Below are 20,573 nucleotides of genomic sequence, written 5' to 3'. Positions count from 1 at the left end.
GATCGGCATGGCATTAGGTGTCGCTCTTATTAACTAAAACTGTAAACTGTAAACGGTATAAAACAAATGGTAGCAGCAGCGATCACCTTGCTGAATTGACGGTGAAGGTGCTTTCGATAAATTCTATGAAGTGGAACCAGTTAGCTCTCGATCGAGATTATTGGGATGTAGATATTGAATATTTCGAGCTTGACATCGCCTGACCGGATAGCTATACCCTGACATTCGTGGGTAATATCACTGCGGTCGATCTCGCCGACGATAAGGCAATACTGCATGGAGTAGTGCAAAATGAAGGTTAGGCCATCACCACTATCTCGCTATCGATTTTTACGCAAAACGTTGAAAACTGCGCATCTCAGGAGTTCTTAGCAGATGCTTAGCTTGGTTTCTTGAGCCGCAGACATCGAAATGCCTTCGCGGCTCATAAATTCAACTATCTCTTTGATCCTGCTCGCAGTCAAATTTCGCTTGTCCATTGCAGTTCGTTTTTTAGTAGTGGGGTTTGTCACGGTAAGTTCATAGTGATCCTGGGAGTGAGGGAGTTGTGTATAGATGGTGGATGGTGCAGCTGCATTCCCGTAGAGACGGTTGTCGCACTTGGATGTGGTTTGGCTACACCTGCAGCAAGGAAAAACTGATGTTCCGACGTATTACGGTCTGACCTACGGAACAGACGGTGCGGGGAACCACAAATTGCCTTGTGGCCCTCGCACTGTGTTCAGAGAGGGATGAAGGTTGTGAAGGGAATTGATCAGACTGGAAGTCATGCTGCCTAGGAAAGCTCCGTGGGACCGTTCCTTGTTGGCCACCCGGCTGGAGTGCGATTGTGCCAACTGAGTGCGATTTGCATAGCCGTTGTGGCTATTGCGTGGAATACTCCCTATGAGTCTTAAGGTCTGAAAAAGTTTAAAGACGGTTTCAACCTTGGCATGCATGAATTAAATCTAAGCGAAATGGAATTATGGTGGAGTATTTTCGCGCAAACCCAACAGAAAATTTCTTCGGGGAGCACGTTTGGACTCAATGCCGGCACGGATCAGGAGGATGCGGAGAAACGGAAATATTACTTACGGATCCAAACAGGGTTAGATCGTCGAAATGACAGCCCTTGGCCAGATAAAATGCGCGTCAATTCCGGGATCTTAGAACCGGCTGACTTGAGAATTGAATATAATATATCTTAAGTATACTTGTACATATTAATGACCTTGACGACAACTTATTTAACTTTTCTGTAAATCGTATTTAGATTAACGCTAAAGTGAAAACAACAATTAAGCCCATAAACTTTCATATTCGAACTAGATAAACCGCTAAGTAACGTCCCGGATATCTGTTCTTTTCAATATAACAAAATGTTTATAAACATTTTAACACCAAACAGTCACTCTGTAGCTTTCCTGGCAACAAAATCGATGTACGCGTACTGGCGTTTGTTCATTTATCGTTTCTAAGCAAACTTTCGAACCCAACAACGTCTATCAAACTGAAAATACATTGTCTTTTGCATGAAGAATTTTTTCATTTTTTCACTTGATCTCAACGCATTCACATCGCATACAGAGTTTTAAACAAGATGTTTACGAAAAAACTGGAACGGATGTATCAACCACCCTCGGACCTTAAGAGATATGACAATGAAGGATACATACAAAATCCATTACTTAAATTCCGACTTGCCGATATCCAGCGTCAGCGACATTCACGCTTTCTCAAATATCGCGCCGCTCTCGAGAAAGTCAATTTATGCCGCAAGCCGCTGCCACCTGAACCGGATATGCGTCTACTACCCGAAAACAATTACATTGATAATTTGCGTCGGGAAGTACGTAAAATAGAAGTGCCAAAAATGTTGCGGAAAACGGAAAAGAAAATTCTCAGCTATGCGCCAACCCGTTTAAAAACCAAATATCCCGAGCTGGTCGACAATTATATGAAAGATGTACACGAAGAATTCGATCGTCTCATGAAGATTTACAGCATGAATTGCATACTGGTGCATCCGGAGTTTGCTGATGAGGATCCCGCACAATTTGTACTGCCACGCAAAGACTTTCACTTCAAGTTACCTGGACGCACAGCGAATTATCCGAAATTTCTTGAGAATAAACGTAAAATCAGCAAAAAGTTACTTATTGTGTATCCACAGGTGCGTATGATTTTAAATACCTCCGAGTTGGAGTTTCCGAAAACAATGGTTATTTTGGATCCAATAACTCTCGGTTCGAGTCATGTACAAGCGACAATGGGACTCGGCGGCCGCGAAGCACTATTTTACAAGACGTTTATAAAATATGTGGAAAACAATTTGGGCGATGTAAGTAACTTTTTACGCTGGTCATGGTATCCGAAAATGGTCTCACTTATACGTCGTCAATTCCGCCGACGCATAATGCCTACTTGGCTCAAGGCGCATATGTTCAAATGCTTGGAGGCGCTTATGAATCGACAAATAAATATGCTGAAAATAAATACACTGGATGAGTTCTTGCGTGTTGGCGGCTTGGAACGCAAAATTCCTACGCTCAAAATTAATATGATCTATCAGGAAGAAGAGAACACAATAGAACTAGATCCGAGTTTGGAAACAATTTACGACATGTATATGCATCTCACCGATGCGACGGCACAGGTGGCAACTGGTATAGAGCCCTTAGAGCCGCAAATCGATTCAACGCTGGTTAATAATGCGGCCGACTATCTGCGTATATCCATGAACGAGTATTGGCTTAATGAATATAAAGTTAAATTGAAAAATGTATTGAGACGTACATATGCGCCTATAAAAGACTATATTATTGGATATAAAAAGAAATATTACAATCTTTATGCGGATGATGTGCGGCGTGGTCTTGACGAGTTTTTGAGAGAATCCCGTGAGTTTGACGAGTACTTCAAACGTATTGAGACTTACTTCGAGTTTATACGTATGTTACAAGGGGAACCGGAAAACGATTACTTCGAAATGTGTGTAGTCTGCAATAAGGCCGCGTTTGTGACACTAAGACGTATTGCCGACGATTTAATTGCACGCATAACCGAGCAAATGGTTAAGGAGCATATAAAAGCCGAGGAGGAAATCTGTGCTGCATTCGAGGACATTAAAACCAAAGCATTGACGGTACCAAGATCAACTGAAGAGTTACTCGCGAGCGCTGAGTACATGATAAGTGTAAAAAAGGAACTTATATTCGCACTAAGAGATCGTATACAATATTGTCTTCAAGTTGGCACGAATCTGGTTGAGTTAACCGAAATGTCACCATACCATTTCGATCTTACCATACGCACCATTAATTGGTTACAAGACATTAATGAAATCTGTGATTACAATGCTTCACAACAAGAGCATTATAAATTTCTTTTTGAGGAACATCTGCAGGATGTCATTAAGAAGCTGAATGAGGATATTGATGCTATGTTACCAAATTTAGCCATTATTGACGATATGAGCGAACCAGAACAGTTTCGGCATAACTATATACTGTTGAGAAATTTCATGGGTCAACTGAAGACATTCGATGACTATGTTGCTTGGATTAATAAGGAGGAGAAACTTTTTAAGATGGCGCAAACAACATATCCCAAATTAGAAGTTATGAAGGGTTTCATTATTCCATTTGCAGAACTAATGAAGTATGTATAAATAATAGCTTTATTCATATAACGGTAGTTTTGAACAGCGGATATAATCAAGTTTGTTTCGCGTTAGTCAGTTGATCGCGATGATGAGTTGAATTGATATTCAGGCGTCTGTCTGTCCGTCCGTCTGTGGGCGTAAGCTAAAAGAGTAAAGTAAAAGTTGGGTCATCTTAATAGAATTTTATACTCAATACCCCGCTGGGACTTTGGAGGTAAATTATAAACGGAACACTATCGAAAGAAATTGATCAGTTTAAGAGAACCACTGGATTAGATATTAAAAATAAATATTATGCAATAGTTTCCTCTCATCAGAGTTAAAATTCGCACTATCAATACGCCTGTTACTACGATTACGCCATTTTGAGTAGTAACGGGTTTTTCAATAATAGCGCTACCAAAACGGTTTGGGATATCAACGAAATTCGTTTTTCGTGTGAAAGTACATTCGATGCCATTATGTATGTATTTTTCATAAATCGCCCAATACTGCTGCAATTTTGACGTAGCCTCGCAGGAAAAAGTCTAACGGCATCAAATCGCACGACCGAGGCGGCCAATTGATTGGGCCATATCGTGAGATGACACGTCACCATACTTGGTTTTCAATAAATCGATTGTGACATTCGCTGTGTGGCTTGTGGCGCCGTCCTCTTGGAACCACATATTGTCCAAGTCCATATCATCCAATTCGGGCCAAAAATATTCGGTTATCATTGAGCGGTAGCAATTCCGATTCACAGCAACGTGCCGGTCTTGGAAGAAGTACGGCTCAATGACGCCGCTGGCTCATAAACCGCACCAAACCGTAATTTTTTCGGGATGCAATGGTGACTCATGGAGTACGTGTGGATTGCTGCCTGATCAATAATCCATAGTTTGCTTATTGACAAAGCCATTCAGCCAGAAATGAGCCTTATCGGTGAAGATGATTTTTCTATAGAAATCCGGATCATTTTCAAGTTGTTGCTCAGCCCAATTCACGAACATACGAAGACTCTGGTAGAAAAGCGGCTTCAGTCAGTTCAGAGATGCTCAACGCTTGAGAGCGACGTGTGAGAGACCGATTTGGGTCTTCCTCAATTGATGCGTTAGCGTATTCTCGACACTACGCGCAATTTTTTGTCTCACTGGCACGGGAATATTTTGTACTGTGCCTGTGGATTCCACTAGACGTTCAATTGTTGATCTGACAGGACATTATGACGATCATAAATTGGACGTAGCGCTCTTAAAGTTGAGGCCACCGGCTCCGAATTTCGGTAGAAAATTTTAATAATTTCGACTCCTTGGATCCTATATTTTTCTATGATGAAATGGCAAACCGTTTTGCTGTCCCTATCGGTCTACTTTTGTAGCGTCTCTATTGAAAATCCCTAAAAAATTAATACAGGGTTTAGCTATTTTCCATATTCAGAACATGTCGAATTCATACCGTAATATCGGTCAATCGGTATCTTTAGATGCAACTTATATAAGTATATTTTAAAATATGTTATACTATTATATTTAATGAGGATATGTTATTAACAAAGATCTTGCATCGAATGGATGCGTTACTTGAACGTCTGGATGTATGGACCTTTTGAGTACCTTGAACCGAAATTCGTTGAAGAAACAACTGATAACTTTCTAAAAGAGTTTCAGAAAAACCAAAAATACTATCGCGTAAAAATCAGACAAGACCAAATTGAAACTCCAATATGCATGTTTCGGGTGAGTACAACAACATAGACAACGCAATTGTTAAATGCATAACTAAATATCTTTTCATATCATTAAAGGGGCAAACTGAAGACCCCGATCCTGAAAAGCATCCTGTACCTATTCGACTCTGCACAAAAATGATTAAAACTATAAAGGACTTCACCACGGGCGTTTTCATTGTTAATATAATGTGCAATCCGGCATTGCGTAAACGACATTGGAAGGAAATGTCCGAGATTGCCGGTTTCGATATAACACCCGATGCCGGTACAACCCTCAAGAAAATAATTGATATGAATCTTGACACTAAGTTAGATCAATTCGAGATTATCAGTGTTGGTGCTAATAAAGAACTACAACTTCAAAATAACTTGCACGCAATGATACGAGAATGGGATTCACGATTCTTTCCCACCGGTCCATATAAAGACACAGGCGTTATGATTCTCTCGAATTTGGATGACATTCAAGCACTCTTGGATGATCATATTTTGAAAACGCTTACCATGCGCGGATCAGCTTTTATGAAGCCGTGTGAGGATGAAGTGTTGGCGTGGTACGATAAAATAATGCGTGTAAATGCTACTCTCGACCAGTGGGGTAAAGTTCAGTCGAACTTTTTATACCTGCTACCGATATTCTCCTCGAAAGATATCGTGGCGCAAATGCCAGAAGAAGGTCGTCTCTTTCAAGTTGTAGAGCAGACATTTACGCGCAATATGGCTATGGTGCTGCGTCAGCCACTTGTAATGGAAACTGCGCCGCAAGCTGGTCTCCTCGAATCACTGATAAAGGCAAATGAACTGCTCGACGACATCACTACCGGTGTGAGTAATTATTTGGAAAAGAAGCGCTTGTACTTTCCGCGTTTCTTCTTTTTATCCAATGACGAAATGCTGGAAATACTATCCGAAACAAAAGATCCCCTCCGTGTGCAACCGCATTTGAGCAAATGTTTCGAAGGTATAAATCTGCTCGAATTCGATGCCGAAAAGAATGTGCTTGCAATGATAAGTAGTGATCAAGAAAAGATTAATTTTGTCGAGCAAGTGTCGACCGCTGCCGCTGGTGGTAGTGTGGAAAAATGGTTGGTTGGTGTTGAAGCAGAGATGCTGAAAGCTGTGCGCAATGAAATGGATCGTTCCTATGGACACTATCCAACTGTACAACGCTTCGATTGGGTCCTACATTGGCCGCAAATGATCGTACTATGTATTTCTCAGGTGTACTGGGCATCCATGGTGCACATGAATTTACGTCGGTCTGCTCTGAATCAAATTGCTATGACTGATTTTTTCGGCAGCCTTAATAGGGATTTGAATGATATTGTCGCTTTAATACGTTCCACACATATCAATAACCTAAATCGCATAACCATCAAGTCGCTAATTGTAATTGATGTACATGCAAAGGATGTTGTCGAAGATTTGATTCGTATGAAGATTAGCAGTGAGTTCGATTTTCAATGGATGGCTCAATTACGTTATTACTGGGAGAATGGTGACAGTCTTGTGCGTATTATAAATGCAACCGTGCCGTATGCTAATGAGTATTTGGGAAACTCAGATCGTTTAGTAATCACTCCATTAACTGATCGCTGTTATCGCACATTGGTTGGTGCCTATCAGCTGCATTTGAATGGTGCGCCAGAAGGGCCAGCTGGCACAGGAAAAACCGAAACAACTAAGGATTTAGCCAAAGCACTGGCCGTACAATGTAAAGTGTTCAATTGTTCCGATGGCTTAGACTACAAAGCAATGGGAAAGTTTTTCAAAGGACTCGCCTCTTGTGGTGCCTGGGCTTGCTTCGATGAATTCAATCGCATTGAGTTGGAGGTGCTTTCCGTGGTGGCTCAACAGATTTTGCTTATCATACAAGCGGTGCGCGCCAAAGCTGTCAAGTTTAACTTCGAGGGTACAGAGTTAACACTAAATCCAGCCTGTTATGTCTGCATAACCATGAACCCCGGCTACGCAGGCCGCTCTGAGTTACCCGATAACCTTAAAGTACTCTTCCGTTCGGTTGCAATGATGGTGCCCGACTATGCAATGATTGGCGAAATATCATTGTACTCCTACGGTTTTGTAGATGCGCGAAAGTTGTCGGTGAAAATCGTCACCACCTATCGGCTATGTTCGGAGCAATTGTCTATGCAAAACCACTATGATTATGGCATGCGCGCCGTCAAGACCGTGCTCTCAGCGTGCGGTAATCTGAAGAAGAAATTCCCAGATGAAGTGGAGGATATATTATTGTTACGTTCTCTGCTCGATGTTAATCTGCCGAAATTTATGTCTTTCGACATACCACTCTTCGAGGGTATCATTTCGGATATATTTCCAGGTGTAGTGTTGCCCGAAACCGACTATACCTTGATTGAGACCGAATTCAAACGAATTTGTGATGAAATGATACTAGAACCGACTGAAAGTTTTCTTATTAAAGTAATACAAACTTATGAAATGATTATCGTTCGGCATGGCTTTATGTTGGTAGGAGAGCCACTGGCTGGTAAAAGCAAAACACTTCAAGTACTTGCAAAAGTACTTTCCGCTCTTAAAATCAAAGCTCCAAGCAAAAGTTCATACTTCCAGCATGTGCAAATGGGTATAATGAACCCAAAATCGATAACAATGAATCAGTTATACGGCTCATTCGATCCCGTCTCGTATGAATGGAACGACGGTATAATAGCCAAAATATTTCGCGAGTTTGCAATGACGCCCACGCCAGACAGGAAATGGGTGCGTACCAATCTGAATGATTTCTATATTTAATACCTAATGCTTTTAACTTTTAGGTTATCTTTGATGGCCCTGTAGATGCAGTTTGGATAGAGAATATGAATACAGTATTGGACGATAACAAAAAATTGTGCCTCAATTCCGGCGAAGTTATAACCATGAGCAATGAAATGTCCATGATTTTCGAAGTAATGGATCTAGCGCAGGCATCACCAGCTACAGTGTCACGCTGCGGCATGATTTATATGGAGACTGCTTCATTGGGTTGGCGTTCCTTTGCACATTGTTGGCTAAAGAAATGCAATCCAATTTGGGCAGATGATGAAATTAAAGATTACATAATGACATTTTTTAAGTGGTTGCTGGAACCGGTACTATAATTTCATATATTTCTTTCTATCAATCATATATTTAATACTTTCCATCTCGTCTCAGTGTCAAGCATTTGTACGCAAACATTGTAAGGAGCACATAAAACCGGGCGAATTCAATTGCTTAACCACAACATTTGATATTATCGAAATGCTGTTAGATGATGCGGTTGTCGAGAATCCCGATGAATATCAGCGCCACATGCAAATTTATGTGCAAGCATCCATACTTTATTCATTTGTTTGGGGCATAGGTGGTGTACTGGACACAGGATCTAGAGAGAAGTTTGACGCATTTCTAAAAGGTGTAAGTGTCACGTGCCAAACTAAGAAATATGTATTGTTATGAACGGTAATGGCGCAAATATAAAGACGGTGCAGTAAATCCTCTCATCCGCGCCATTTATGGCTTGAATCAGGCATGCAGAGCTTGGCTTGATACTAGTATTGTTGTTGATGTAATACCTTAATCGCTCCTTTCTTGCATTCATACTTATGCAGATGTGGATGGGCGAGGAAATACCAGACAGTATTGGCAAATTGGAGATTTCTGTGCCCGTGGAAGGGCTGCTGGTGGATTATGTATATGTGTTCAAGCAGCGTGGTGCGTGGAAGTCGTGGACAGAATTGGCGAAGCGTATGGATATCGAAGAAAATTCAATGGGCGTACAAGTGCCAACTTTAGATACAGCTAGATACATACATCTACTCGAATTGCATATTAAAGTGAGTAGCAAACTCCAGATTTAAAAATAACTCATTTAAAGTTGGACTCCTTAGAAATCATAACCGTAGAAAAATCTGTGTAATATTGAGGATAATAATTTAGTGGTAGAAATTTTTTTTTGCTTTCAGTGATTAATATATAGGGTGATCCATTATTAGGGAATGCTTATTATCATTCGAAAGAACATTCTTTGGCATTTTTTTTTGAAGATTATCTCTTTAAATGTTGGCCGTGGCTACGTGATCAGATAGTCCATCCGTTGAGTTTAATTTTCGATGACTCGTTCGAGCATTTCGCCTGGTAACTGGTGAATAACACGCGTGATGTTTTGCTCCAAAACCTGAATCGAAGCGGGATTGTCCTCATAGACTTTAGACTTTACATATCCCCACGGGAAAAGGTCTAACGGTGTGATATAACACGATATTGGTGTCCAATTAACCGGCCCAAAACGTGAAATTATCTGCTCACCGAAGTGCTCTCTCAATAAATCCATTGATTGATGCGATGTGTGCCAAGTGGCGCCGTCGAGTTGAAACCAAATGTCGTCGAGATCATGAGATTTAATTTTAGGCATCAGTTAGTCGCATACCCTCACGCAATACTGGTTGCCATTGATGGTTACGTTCTCACCGACATCATTTTTGAAAAAATATGGACCTATTATCCCCCCGGCCCACGAACCACACCAAACCGGTTTGTTTCTGTATAAAATAGCAGCTCTTGAATCTCTTCAGGTTGCTCTTCATCTCAAATGCGGCAATTTTGCTTGTTTACATACACATTGACCCAGAAATAAGCCCTATCGCAGAACAAAATTTGGCTCGAAAACTTCGGATCTTCTTAGAACTTTTCAAGAGCGAAGTGATGTCGCTTGGGAAGACCGAGTGGCTTCAGTTTTTGCGCAAGGTGTATTTTGACAAAAATAGCTGTGCGTGATGGAAATTTTTGAATTCATATTGGTATTCAGCACACCTCAAATACCCTGCAGACCTCTCAACACATCATCATCCTTCGGATTTGTTGATTAGTGTATTTAACCCTTATTAAATGATAGAGGTGTGTCAAAAGGATCTCGTTTGTGAGCTGAAGTTAGTAAAGTATTTTTAGTGCATATAAATCAATATCACACTAATTAAAAATAATCATATTCAAAAGGTGTTTTTATTCGTACATCGTAAATTTTAAAAATATATGGATGTATATTATATTTTTCAGAACAAACGAAAGATGCTGCTTGTGGGGCCCACTGGAACTGGCAAAAGCGCATACATTCAAAATTACCTCATGAATAAAATTGACCGAGACACCATCGAATCAGCATTTATAACATTTACTGTTATGATAACAGCAAATCAAACACAAGAACTGCTTATCTCAAAGGTTTGTTCTGCGTACAACTTAGAAGTTCCGCTTTAATTTCTTAAAAATTTTCCAAGCTTGTTCATCTCTAGCTAGCAACTACTGATTAGATTTCTACTTAAAAACAATGTTTTGTGGGTGAACTAAATCTATTTCATTTATTTCATAGGTGTGATAATCTTTATAGGAATAGGAACAGGAGCGGGTTTGTCTTGTAGTAATCCATACACAGAAGGTATCTTCAAACTAAGTGACTACAATTCATTTTTCAGGCAGAAATTGGGGGCATAACAGAAGTTGCCAAGTGGGCTTCTGCTCGAACTTGCATGTCCAAAAGCCTTTCGGTGGATAGTCAAGTGACAATTAAAGCTATGTTAGGTCATGCAAGCAGGCAATAAGTAGACTCTCATTAGGTAACTCGGTTAATATCACTTGGGTGCACCGTCATATGGGAATAGAAAGAAATGATGAGGCTGGAAGCACAATTCTCCTAAGCTGCTTTAGATCATTCCTTTGTTTGAAGCAATGGACCCTAGAGGAAGAGCACCTCAGGTCTTGGAACAATTGTAACATGGGGCATACTACAAAGTTACTTTGGAGTAGTATTGATGGTGGACAGCTTCTACAAAGCTTCTTCTTCCAGGCAAAGCTAAGGAGTGGAAAAGTCATGTTTTTCAATAAATTCACTGAGTTGCTGAATAAGGTTTAATTTGGTTTTCACCCGTTAGCACAATGGGTCTAATGATGGCCTAAATTTCAAAGTTTAATACTTATCCAACCGATAACTGTTTCAATTTAATTGAGATTTAGACGTTGACAGCGTCGTCCAGAGAAATTAGAAGGAGAAGAAAAGACGCATTGTGGGGTTATATCATGTATTATAAGTATATCCATATTCACAAAACAACAAATTTTACTTGAATATTTTCTTTGGTGAACGGATTTGGCACAACGGACTCTCCATTTGCCTCATGAGGACTAATAAATCCAAAGCTTAGAAATTGTGTTGAATTGTGTGAAACTTTACTTATGTGTCATTGGGGAACTAGATCCATTTTGACATATCATAGAACGCCAGAAACTTTGTCTCTGAAATATGGCGCTGATTGAACGTTCACCTCCTGCTACTATAACAGGAATAGTACATGGTATCCAGTAGTTGTAAGAATGGAAGAATATTGGTTTACAATCCTGTTTCTTGAATATGCTTTATCCACTCGTAAAATGTTCTAAATCACTACATCGGCAATTGTTTTACATTCTACTACTACAAACTTCTTGCCTGAGCTTTGTTCTTTAAAAATCATTCAGTTGTCTAGCTATTGGAGAAAGGAAGCGTTACTACTCATAAGAAAAGACTGTAGATTACTATAATGATTGTTGCTTTAAAAATGTTATTTTTCGAATTATTATACATATGGCATAGATGAACAATTGAGTGTGTCTAATGAATTTATAAATATATTTTTTATCCTTAGCTCGTTAAGTGGAAACGTGGCATTTACGGCCCACCAAAGGGCATGAAAACTGTACTTTTCGTTGACGATATGAATATGCCGGTGAAAGAGGTATATGGTGCACAACCACCGTTAGAATTACTACGGCAATACTTTGATTATGGTCATGTATATGACTTGAAGGATACCTCAAAGATCTTTATCAACGATCTTTTGGTCATAACTGCCTGTGGGTTGCCTGGTGGTAGCCGGCAGGATGTGTATGCTCGTTTTCTCAACCATTTTAATGTTTTCTCAATCAATACTTTCGGCGATGATACTATGAATCGTATATTTGTGAATGTACTGATGAACGGTTTCAAACGGTCCGGTCATGGTAATGATGTTTTCCTTCCCACAAACCAAATCGTCAATGCCACACAACAGATTTATAAAAGTGTACAGGCTGAGTTGCGTGCGACACCGGCAAAATCGCACTACATTTTCAATTTACGTGACATTGCGCGTGTCGTCTCCGCTTGTGCTTTATTTAAAAAGGAATCGGCTAATGATAAAAAGATGTTTCCACGCCTGTGGTATCACGAAGCGATGCGAGTGTTTTACGATCGTCTTGTCGATGAGTCGGATCGCCAATGGATGTTTCAGAAATTAAATGACTGTGTCAAGAATAATTTTAGAGAGAAATTGGAATCGGTCTTTGAGAACTACTGCACAAATGTGGGTGGCGAAATGACGTTCACAATCGAGGGCGCTCATCGTATATTCTTCGGTGCCTACATGGATGAAGACAACGTACCTGATGAAAGACGTTACGAAGAACTACCGTCAATGGAAGTATTCTTCAAATTCGCTTCGGCTAGCTTAGAAGACTATAATTCTACGCGACGTTCCAAGATGGACATTACACTATTTACATTTGCGTTGGAGCATCTGAATCGTATTTGTCGTATTATTGCCATTAATGGTGCTAGCGCTCTTTTGATCGGTATGGGTGGATCTGGCAGACAATCACTTACCAAATTGGCATCCAACATGGTGCAGACATCATTCTTTCAACCAGAGATCACTAAGAATTACGGACCAAATGACTGGCATGATGACATAAAGACCATAATGAAGGAATCTGGTGGCTTAAACAAGCACACCGTCTTTCTTATGACTGAGAATCAGATTAAAATGGAATTGTTTCTACAAGACATTGACTGTTTATTGAATCAAGGTGAAGTGCCCAATGTATATGCTATCGATGAGAAGCAGGAGATATTGGAATTAGTGCGCTTGGCGGCTCAGGGTGGTAACAGAAATATAGACATTTCGCCGTTACAAGTATTTTCCTTCTTCGTTAATCGTTGTAAACAAAAGTTACATATTGTACTATGTCTTTCCCCGATCGGCGATGCGTTACGTACCCGTGTACGCTTATATCCATCGCTGGTAAACTGCTGCACAATTGACTGGTACCAGAGTTGGCCCGAGGAAGCTCTAACTATGATTGCAAAAATATCGTTGGAAGATGTTAAGGTGCCCTCGACTAGTATTAAAGATTCCATTGTTCAGATTTGTCAGTATTTTCATATAAGTGCGGCTAGGGTGTGTCGAGAATTCTGCGAACTTACAGGACGACACATTTACCAGACAAATGCATCGTTTCTTGAGCTAATCAAATCGTTTCAAACGTTAATTGGACGGAAACAAAAGGAAATTATGGAGGCTAAAATGCGCTACATTGGCGGCTTGGACACGTTGGCGAATGCCGCTGCTGCTATTGCTCTTATGCAGAAAGAGTTGAATGCCTTACAACCCCAACTGGTGGCACTTGCTGAGAAGTCACGACAAATGTTAATTGAAATCAATAAAGAAACTATAGCTGCCAGTGCGGCCGCAGAACAAGTTAAGAAGGACGAAGTGATAGCTGCCGTGCAGGCCGAAGCCGCGCAAGCGCTAAAAGATGAATGTGAAAAAGATTTAGCACAGGCTATACCCGTACTTGAGGAAGCCATACAGGCGCTCAACACTTTGAAACCCGCTGATATTACCTTGGTCAAGTCAATGAAAAATCCACCACCTGTAATTAAATTGGTGATGGCTGCGGTTTGTGTTATTAAGGGAGTGCCGCCCGAAAGGATACCTGATCCCAGTACGGGAAAAATGGTGAACGACTATTGGGGACCTAGCAAACGTATATTGGGTGAGATGAATTTTCTACAACAGCTTAAAGACTTTGACAAGGACAATATAAAATCGGAGATTATGGCACGCATACGCAAAGAGTTCATACCGAATAAAGACTTCCAACCGCGTATCGTTGCTAAAGCATCTAGCGCTGCCGAAGGTCTCTGCAAATGGATAATAGCAATGGATCTGTATGACAATGTGGCAAAAGTGGTGGCGCCCAAAAAGGCGAAATTAGCTGCTGCCGAAAAAGAATATTCAGACACAATGAAATTTTTAACCGAAAAACGTGAGCTCGCAGCGGCATTAGAAGCTAAGGTAGCAAAACTCAATGAAGAATTGGACAAAGCCAATGCGGAAATGAAGCGTACTCAAGACGAAGCAGACTTTTGCCAAAGCAAATTAGAGCGCGCTACCGCACTGATTGACGGTTTAGGCGGCGAAAAGTCCCGTTGGACTCAAGCAGCTGAAAATTTACAAAGCATATACGATCATTTACCTGGCGATATTCTGCTCTCATGTGGTATCATTGCATATTTGTCTGCCGTGAATCTCTTCTATAGAACACAATGCACATTGGACTGGTTTAAACGTTGTGTGCAGGCTGGTATACCGACATCGAAAGAATATAATATTACTACAACACTCGGTTTGGAAATCACCATACAGAATTGGAATATTAATGGACTGCCAAAAGATGTATTTTCCACTGAAAATGCAATCATAGCCGATAGTTCAAGTCGCTATAGTTTATTTATAGACCCACAGGGTCAGGCAAACAGTTGGATTAAGAATATGGAGAGAAAAAATCGTCTAAGCAGCGTCAAATTCAATCAGGCTAATTATATGAAAGTTATTGCCGAGTGTATGGAATATGGCTCGCCAGTGATTATAGAAAATGTACTTGAAGAATTGGAGGTCCCACTCGATCCGATACTGATGCGCAAAACTTTCAAGCAGGGCGGACAGAACTTCATAAGTTTAGGTGATAATATAGTGCCATTACATGATAACTTCCGACTCTACATGACATGCAACTTGAGAAATCCACATTTTTTGCCAGAAACCTTCAATAAAGTAACTATTATAAACTTTGCGCTAACACAGAACGCTCTTGAGGATCAACTATTGAGCATTGTGGTTGCCAAAGAACGTCCTGATTTACAAGAGCTGCGTATGATGTTGATAAATGAAGCAGCTAAAAATAAAGCCGCCCTACGAGATGCTGAAAATATGATTCTAAAAACTCTATCTGCCGCCGAGGGTGATATTTTGGAAAATGAAAGTGCCATACAAATCCTAAACGAGTCTAAGGAGCTATCATTAGATATTGTTGCGAAGCAGGCTGCTTCGCGTGAGACCGAAATGAAAATAGAAGCATTTAGATTGAATTATAAGCCTGTTGCTGTGCATTCATCCGTGCTTTACTATTCGATCACCGATTTGCCGAACATAGATCCCATGTACCAATTTTCGCTCAATTGGTATATCAACCTCTATGAGTATTCCATTGAATCTGCAAATAAATCTAAAGATCTACCGCGTCGCATTAAGTTCTTGGTAGATGGCGTGACGAGAAATCTGTACAATAATGTTTGTCGTTCGATATTTGAGAAGGATAAGTTACTGTTCTCTTTTATACTGACATGCCGTATCTTGTTGGGTACCGGCCAACTAAAGATGGTACAACTATCACATTTACTCACAGATGCCAAAGAAGCTGATAAAAACATACCCAATCCCGATCCCTCATGGATTACAGATATAATATGGTTAAATATGGTACGTTTGGAGGATCTGCCCGAATTGCGTGGTTTTGTAGCTGGCTTTGCTAAAAGTTTACATGATTGGAAGCGTATCTATGATCATATTGAGCCCGAAAATCAGACAATACCATCACCATGGAATGATAAATTATCACGATTCGAAAAGATACTTGTTTTAAAAGCGCTACGTCCGGATAAGGTATTTATAGCTATTCGCAATTTTATTGCTGCAGAAATGGGCACACAATTTGTGACACCGCCTGAGTTCGACATTGGAATGTCATATAAAGAGTCAAATGCATTGACGCCACTCATATTTATACTATCACCTGGTGCCGATCCACTTGGTTCACTGCTGACATATGCTGAGAAAGCAGGCTTTATGGACACTTTCCAGAGTATTTCACTGGGTCAAGGCCAAGGTCCTATTGCGCTCGGGCTTATTAAAGATGCACAAGATCTGGGTTACTGGGTTTGCTTGCAAAACTGTCATTTGGCTGCTTCATGGATGCCAACATTGGAATACGTCTGGGAAAATATGGATACCTTCAACACTTCACGTAAGTAATCCGCTGTATACTACATCTTTATACTATTTGTACCGATCATCAATGCAGCTAACTTCCGGTTGTGGCTCACAAGTTACCCTACGCCAAGATTTCCGGTAGCTCTACTACAAAATGGAGTTAAGATGACAAATGAACCACCTACCGGTCTCAAGGAGAATATCATTCGGTCATACAACTCTGAGCCAATTAACGATCCTACCTTCTATTTGGGTGAGTTCCATACTTTCTTAAGGTAGTTGTCTAAATCAATATACCAGTAGACTAAATTAATATAAAAGTATATTCGGACTTCGATGATGTGTAATGAGATATAGCTACTCTCAGCGCAAGGCTACGATTCTGAGGTTAAAAATTATTGTTTTTCTTTAAATGTCCTCTCTACAGTTATTAATTTTGGGAATAACGTTATATATGTATTCTTTATTTCCATTCGAAGGATGTCCCAAACAAGATCGAGCTTTTACCCGTCTGCTCTTCGGCATTTGTTTTTTTCATGCCGTCGTACAAGAGCGTCGCAAATATGGACCTTTAGGTTGGAATATCGCTTATGGCTTCAATGAATCTGATCTTCAAATATCTGTATTGCAATTAAATGTAAGTAAATCTGAACTGAATTCGTAAAATATTAGCTTGACACGCGTTTTCAATATTTTTTCCACTAGATGTTACTTAATCAATACGATCATGTTCCTTATGATGCCCTATCTTATCTGACGGCCGAGTGTAATTATGGTGGTCGCGTCACAGACTACTGGGATCGTCGAGCCATTGTCACAATACTTGCTGATTACTTAAATCCTGATGCTGTTAATGATAATCGATATCGATTCGCCACCGATGATCGTTTTATTTTGCCGCGCAAAACGGAACACCGTGAAATATTACGTTATGTTGATGAAAATTATCCGTCATTAGCTGCACCAGAAGTTTACGGCCTACACGGCAACTCAGGCATTACACGTGATCTACAAACTACCAAAACTCTGCTCGACTCTATGATTGCGATTGTTGGTAGTGAAATGGCTTCGACTGGAGCCGGCACACAGAGTTTGGACGAAACTTTATTACATACCATTGCCCATATAGTCAATACAATGCCTGCCGATATGGATATTGATAGCGCCAAAACTAAGTATCCAGTTAATTACAATGAATCTATGAACACTGTGTTAGTACAGGAAATGGAACGTTTTCTGAAGTTACAAAAAGAGATACGTGCCTCTTGTCGTGATCTTGATATGGCTATAAAAGGAATTGTTGTCATGACCCCTGATTTAGAGAATGTTTTGAATGCCATTAAATTAAATCGTATACCCGCTAAATGGCTGTCAAAGTCATATCCAAGTCTAAAAACTTTGAGCTCCTACATCCAAGACCTATATAGACGGCTAGAATGGCTACAGCATTGGTTGGCAGTAGTACCTTATTTAAAGACAACTTACTTTATATAATATTAATTTCTGTATGTAGGTATGCGCATGGAAAACCGCCTACTTTTTGGTTATCAGGGTTTTTCTTCACACAAGCCTTTCTAACTGGCGCCATGCAGAACTTTGCTCGAAAATACAAAATTCCAATCGATACCTTAACGTTTGACTTTGATGTCCTATATGAGGATAGGTATAGACATGCATAAATCTTAGACTTTATAAAATATATTTATAATTGATAGCATGAAATCTGCACCCGTGGATGGCGTTTACATAAACGGACTCTTTCTTGAGGGCGCTCGTTGGAATTTGAAAGACAACATTATAGACGAACAACTACCGAAAATACTAATTTATACGGTGCCTGCTATATATTTTAAAGTAAGTATACTGTATATGAGTAGTTGGGGTGGCGAACATACCAAATTTCAAAAGAATATTTATGACCTTTCACGTTTGTATTAAGAAGGTATCAGGTTGTTCAATAAGTTTTGTCGTTCGATAAGAGAGGGCGTTGCTACTAGTCCAAATTTTTTTTTTGGTACATTCTTCATATGAACATATGGTAGACGATAAACTGTTTTCCTTTTTATGCTAAGTTTTATCGAAATCGATGAGTAAACCTCTGGGCCCAAAAACATTCTTTTCAAGGATTTGTTGGATAAAAAGATTACTGCTTTGATCTATAGTTTCCTATACATAGATTTTGTTTTAAATTCTCAATATTCGACAGAAGATGAAGATGAAGATAAGTGAGTAATTACACTATTTGGTCACCCTTCATCATTGTGATATTTGTAGATCACTCTTTTTATACTCTAATCTGGTTACTTTAAGTTTATCATGAACTTTGGAACACCCAGAAGGAAATGACGGAGACCCTATACACAATATATATTAATGATCAGTGTATGAGTCGACGACAAGATGCGGCGACGAAGAAGATTTCAAGACCGGATCATACTCTTGCAGAACTCCCAGACGTGATTTAGTGACTGATGCTCATAACATACTGGTTGGACCTTGTCAGCGTGGCTTTAGGAGTGGAAAATCAACAACTGATCAGATATTAAATGCTATGTCTAAGTTTGGTATCTCCGCTAAACTAATACGGCTGTGTAAAATGAAACTGAGCAATACCAAAATCACCGTCAGGATCGGGAAGAAGCTCTCCGAGTCCTTCGATACCAAACGACGTTTCAGACAAGGCGACTGCCTATAGCTGCTGGCGTACGCTGATGATATTGAAATCATTGTTCTCAATACCCGCACCGTTTTTGCTTTCTCCAGACTGGATAAGGAAGCGAAGCAAATGGGTCTGGTAGTGAACAAAAGCAAGGCGAAATATCTCCTGTCATCAAACAAACAGTCGTCGCACTCGCGACTTGGCTCCCACGTCGAAGTCGTAGATAATATCCTTTATCTTGGAACCAGTATTAACTCCAACAACAATGGTAGCTTCGAAATCCAGTGCAGAATAACTCTTGCCAACAGGTGCTACCTTGGACTGAGTAAGAAATTGAGAAGTAAAGTCCTCTATCGACGAACAAAGACCAAACTGTATAAGTCACTCATTATTCCCGTTCTACTACATAGACATGGACGATGACATTTGATGAGTCGGCATTACGAGTTTTCGAGAGAAAGATTCTGCGGAAGATTTGTCGTGGAACGATTCAGCGAAATTAAGAGAAATTAAAATACAGCGGATACGCTGGCTATGTCATGTCGTATCTATGGATGAAAACACTCCAGCTCTGAAAGTATTCGACGCAGTACCCGCCGGAGAAAGCAGAAGAAGATCACCACTGCATTGGAGAGATCAGGTGGAGATGGACCTGGCTGCACTTGGTATCTCGAATTGGCCCCAAATTGTGAAAAGAAAAACGACTGGCGCGCTGTTAACTAGGCTATAACCGCGTAACCGGCGCCTACGCCAGTAAGGAAGAAGTATGAGTCGATTTAACCAGTTCGCTTATTATATGCGATCAAAATAAAATTATTGTAGGGAAACTTGTTTATTTGTTAAGGGTATTCTTGCCGCGCAATCGAAGTTATTGTGTTTTCTTGTTACTTTCTACCTCCGAACGAATTCCGTTATTATTATAACTGTGACTTACAAATGCATGTTTGCCTCTCTTCCAAGAAAGATGTATCAATGTATTCAGAATTAGACTCGAGTTTTTATTCGACTGATTGCAGCATATTTATGAGATATTTTTAGATCTCACTCCTATTCAATTATTTTCACTAAATAATGTAAATAATGGATAAACTCATATGTTTAATAAATTTTTCTTTTTGCAGCCCGTGGAGATTTTAAAACTCATAGAAGGGACTCGCTACAAATGTCCTTTATATAAAACATCAGAACGCAAAGGTGTACTCTCGACTACCGGTCACTCGACAAATTATGTGATCCCGATATTACTGAAAACGAAAGTAAAAGCCACGCATTGGGTTAAACGCAGCGCCGCTTTACTATGCCAAAAAACAGATTAATTATTATTGTATTTTTTTTTTATTTTTTAGTTATATTTTTTATTCTTCATGCGTATAAGCATATTTTTTATTAATATTTTTTGTATTCAATGGTTTCAATATTTAATTCAAACATTACACG

General features: G+C 39.9%; 1 protein-coding gene across 1 annotated transcript; it reads left to right on the top strand.

Moving 5' to 3' along the window:
- The first annotated feature begins 1,579 nt into the window (after window positions 1-1,579).
- LOC126761493 (dynein axonemal heavy chain 12) lies at window positions 1,580-20,566 on the top strand. Its single transcript, XM_050477691.1, has 14 exons — window positions 1,580-3,639; window positions 5,181-5,361; window positions 5,430-8,096; window positions 8,153-8,467; window positions 8,532-8,774; window positions 8,969-9,193; window positions 10,413-10,577; window positions 12,035-16,511; window positions 16,569-16,730; window positions 16,957-17,114; window positions 17,183-17,928; window positions 17,991-18,140; window positions 18,193-18,331; window positions 20,258-20,566. Exons 1-14 carry the CDS (start codon window positions 1,580-1,582, stop codon window positions 20,450-20,452), a joined length of 11,883 nt encoding a protein of 3,960 aa, XP_050333648.1. The 3' UTR covers window positions 20,453-20,566.
- The last annotated feature ends 7 nt before the right edge of the window (window positions 20,567-20,573 follow it).

Source organism: Bactrocera neohumeralis, chromosome 6 (assembly GCF_024586455.1).
Source record: "Bactrocera neohumeralis isolate Rockhampton chromosome 6, APGP_CSIRO_Bneo_wtdbg2-racon-allhic-juicebox.fasta_v2, whole genome shotgun sequence".
In the NCBI taxonomy this organism is placed as follows: Eukaryota; Metazoa; Arthropoda; class Insecta; order Diptera; family Tephritidae; genus Bactrocera; species Bactrocera neohumeralis.
This window is presented reverse-complemented; position numbering and strand designations above follow the sequence as displayed.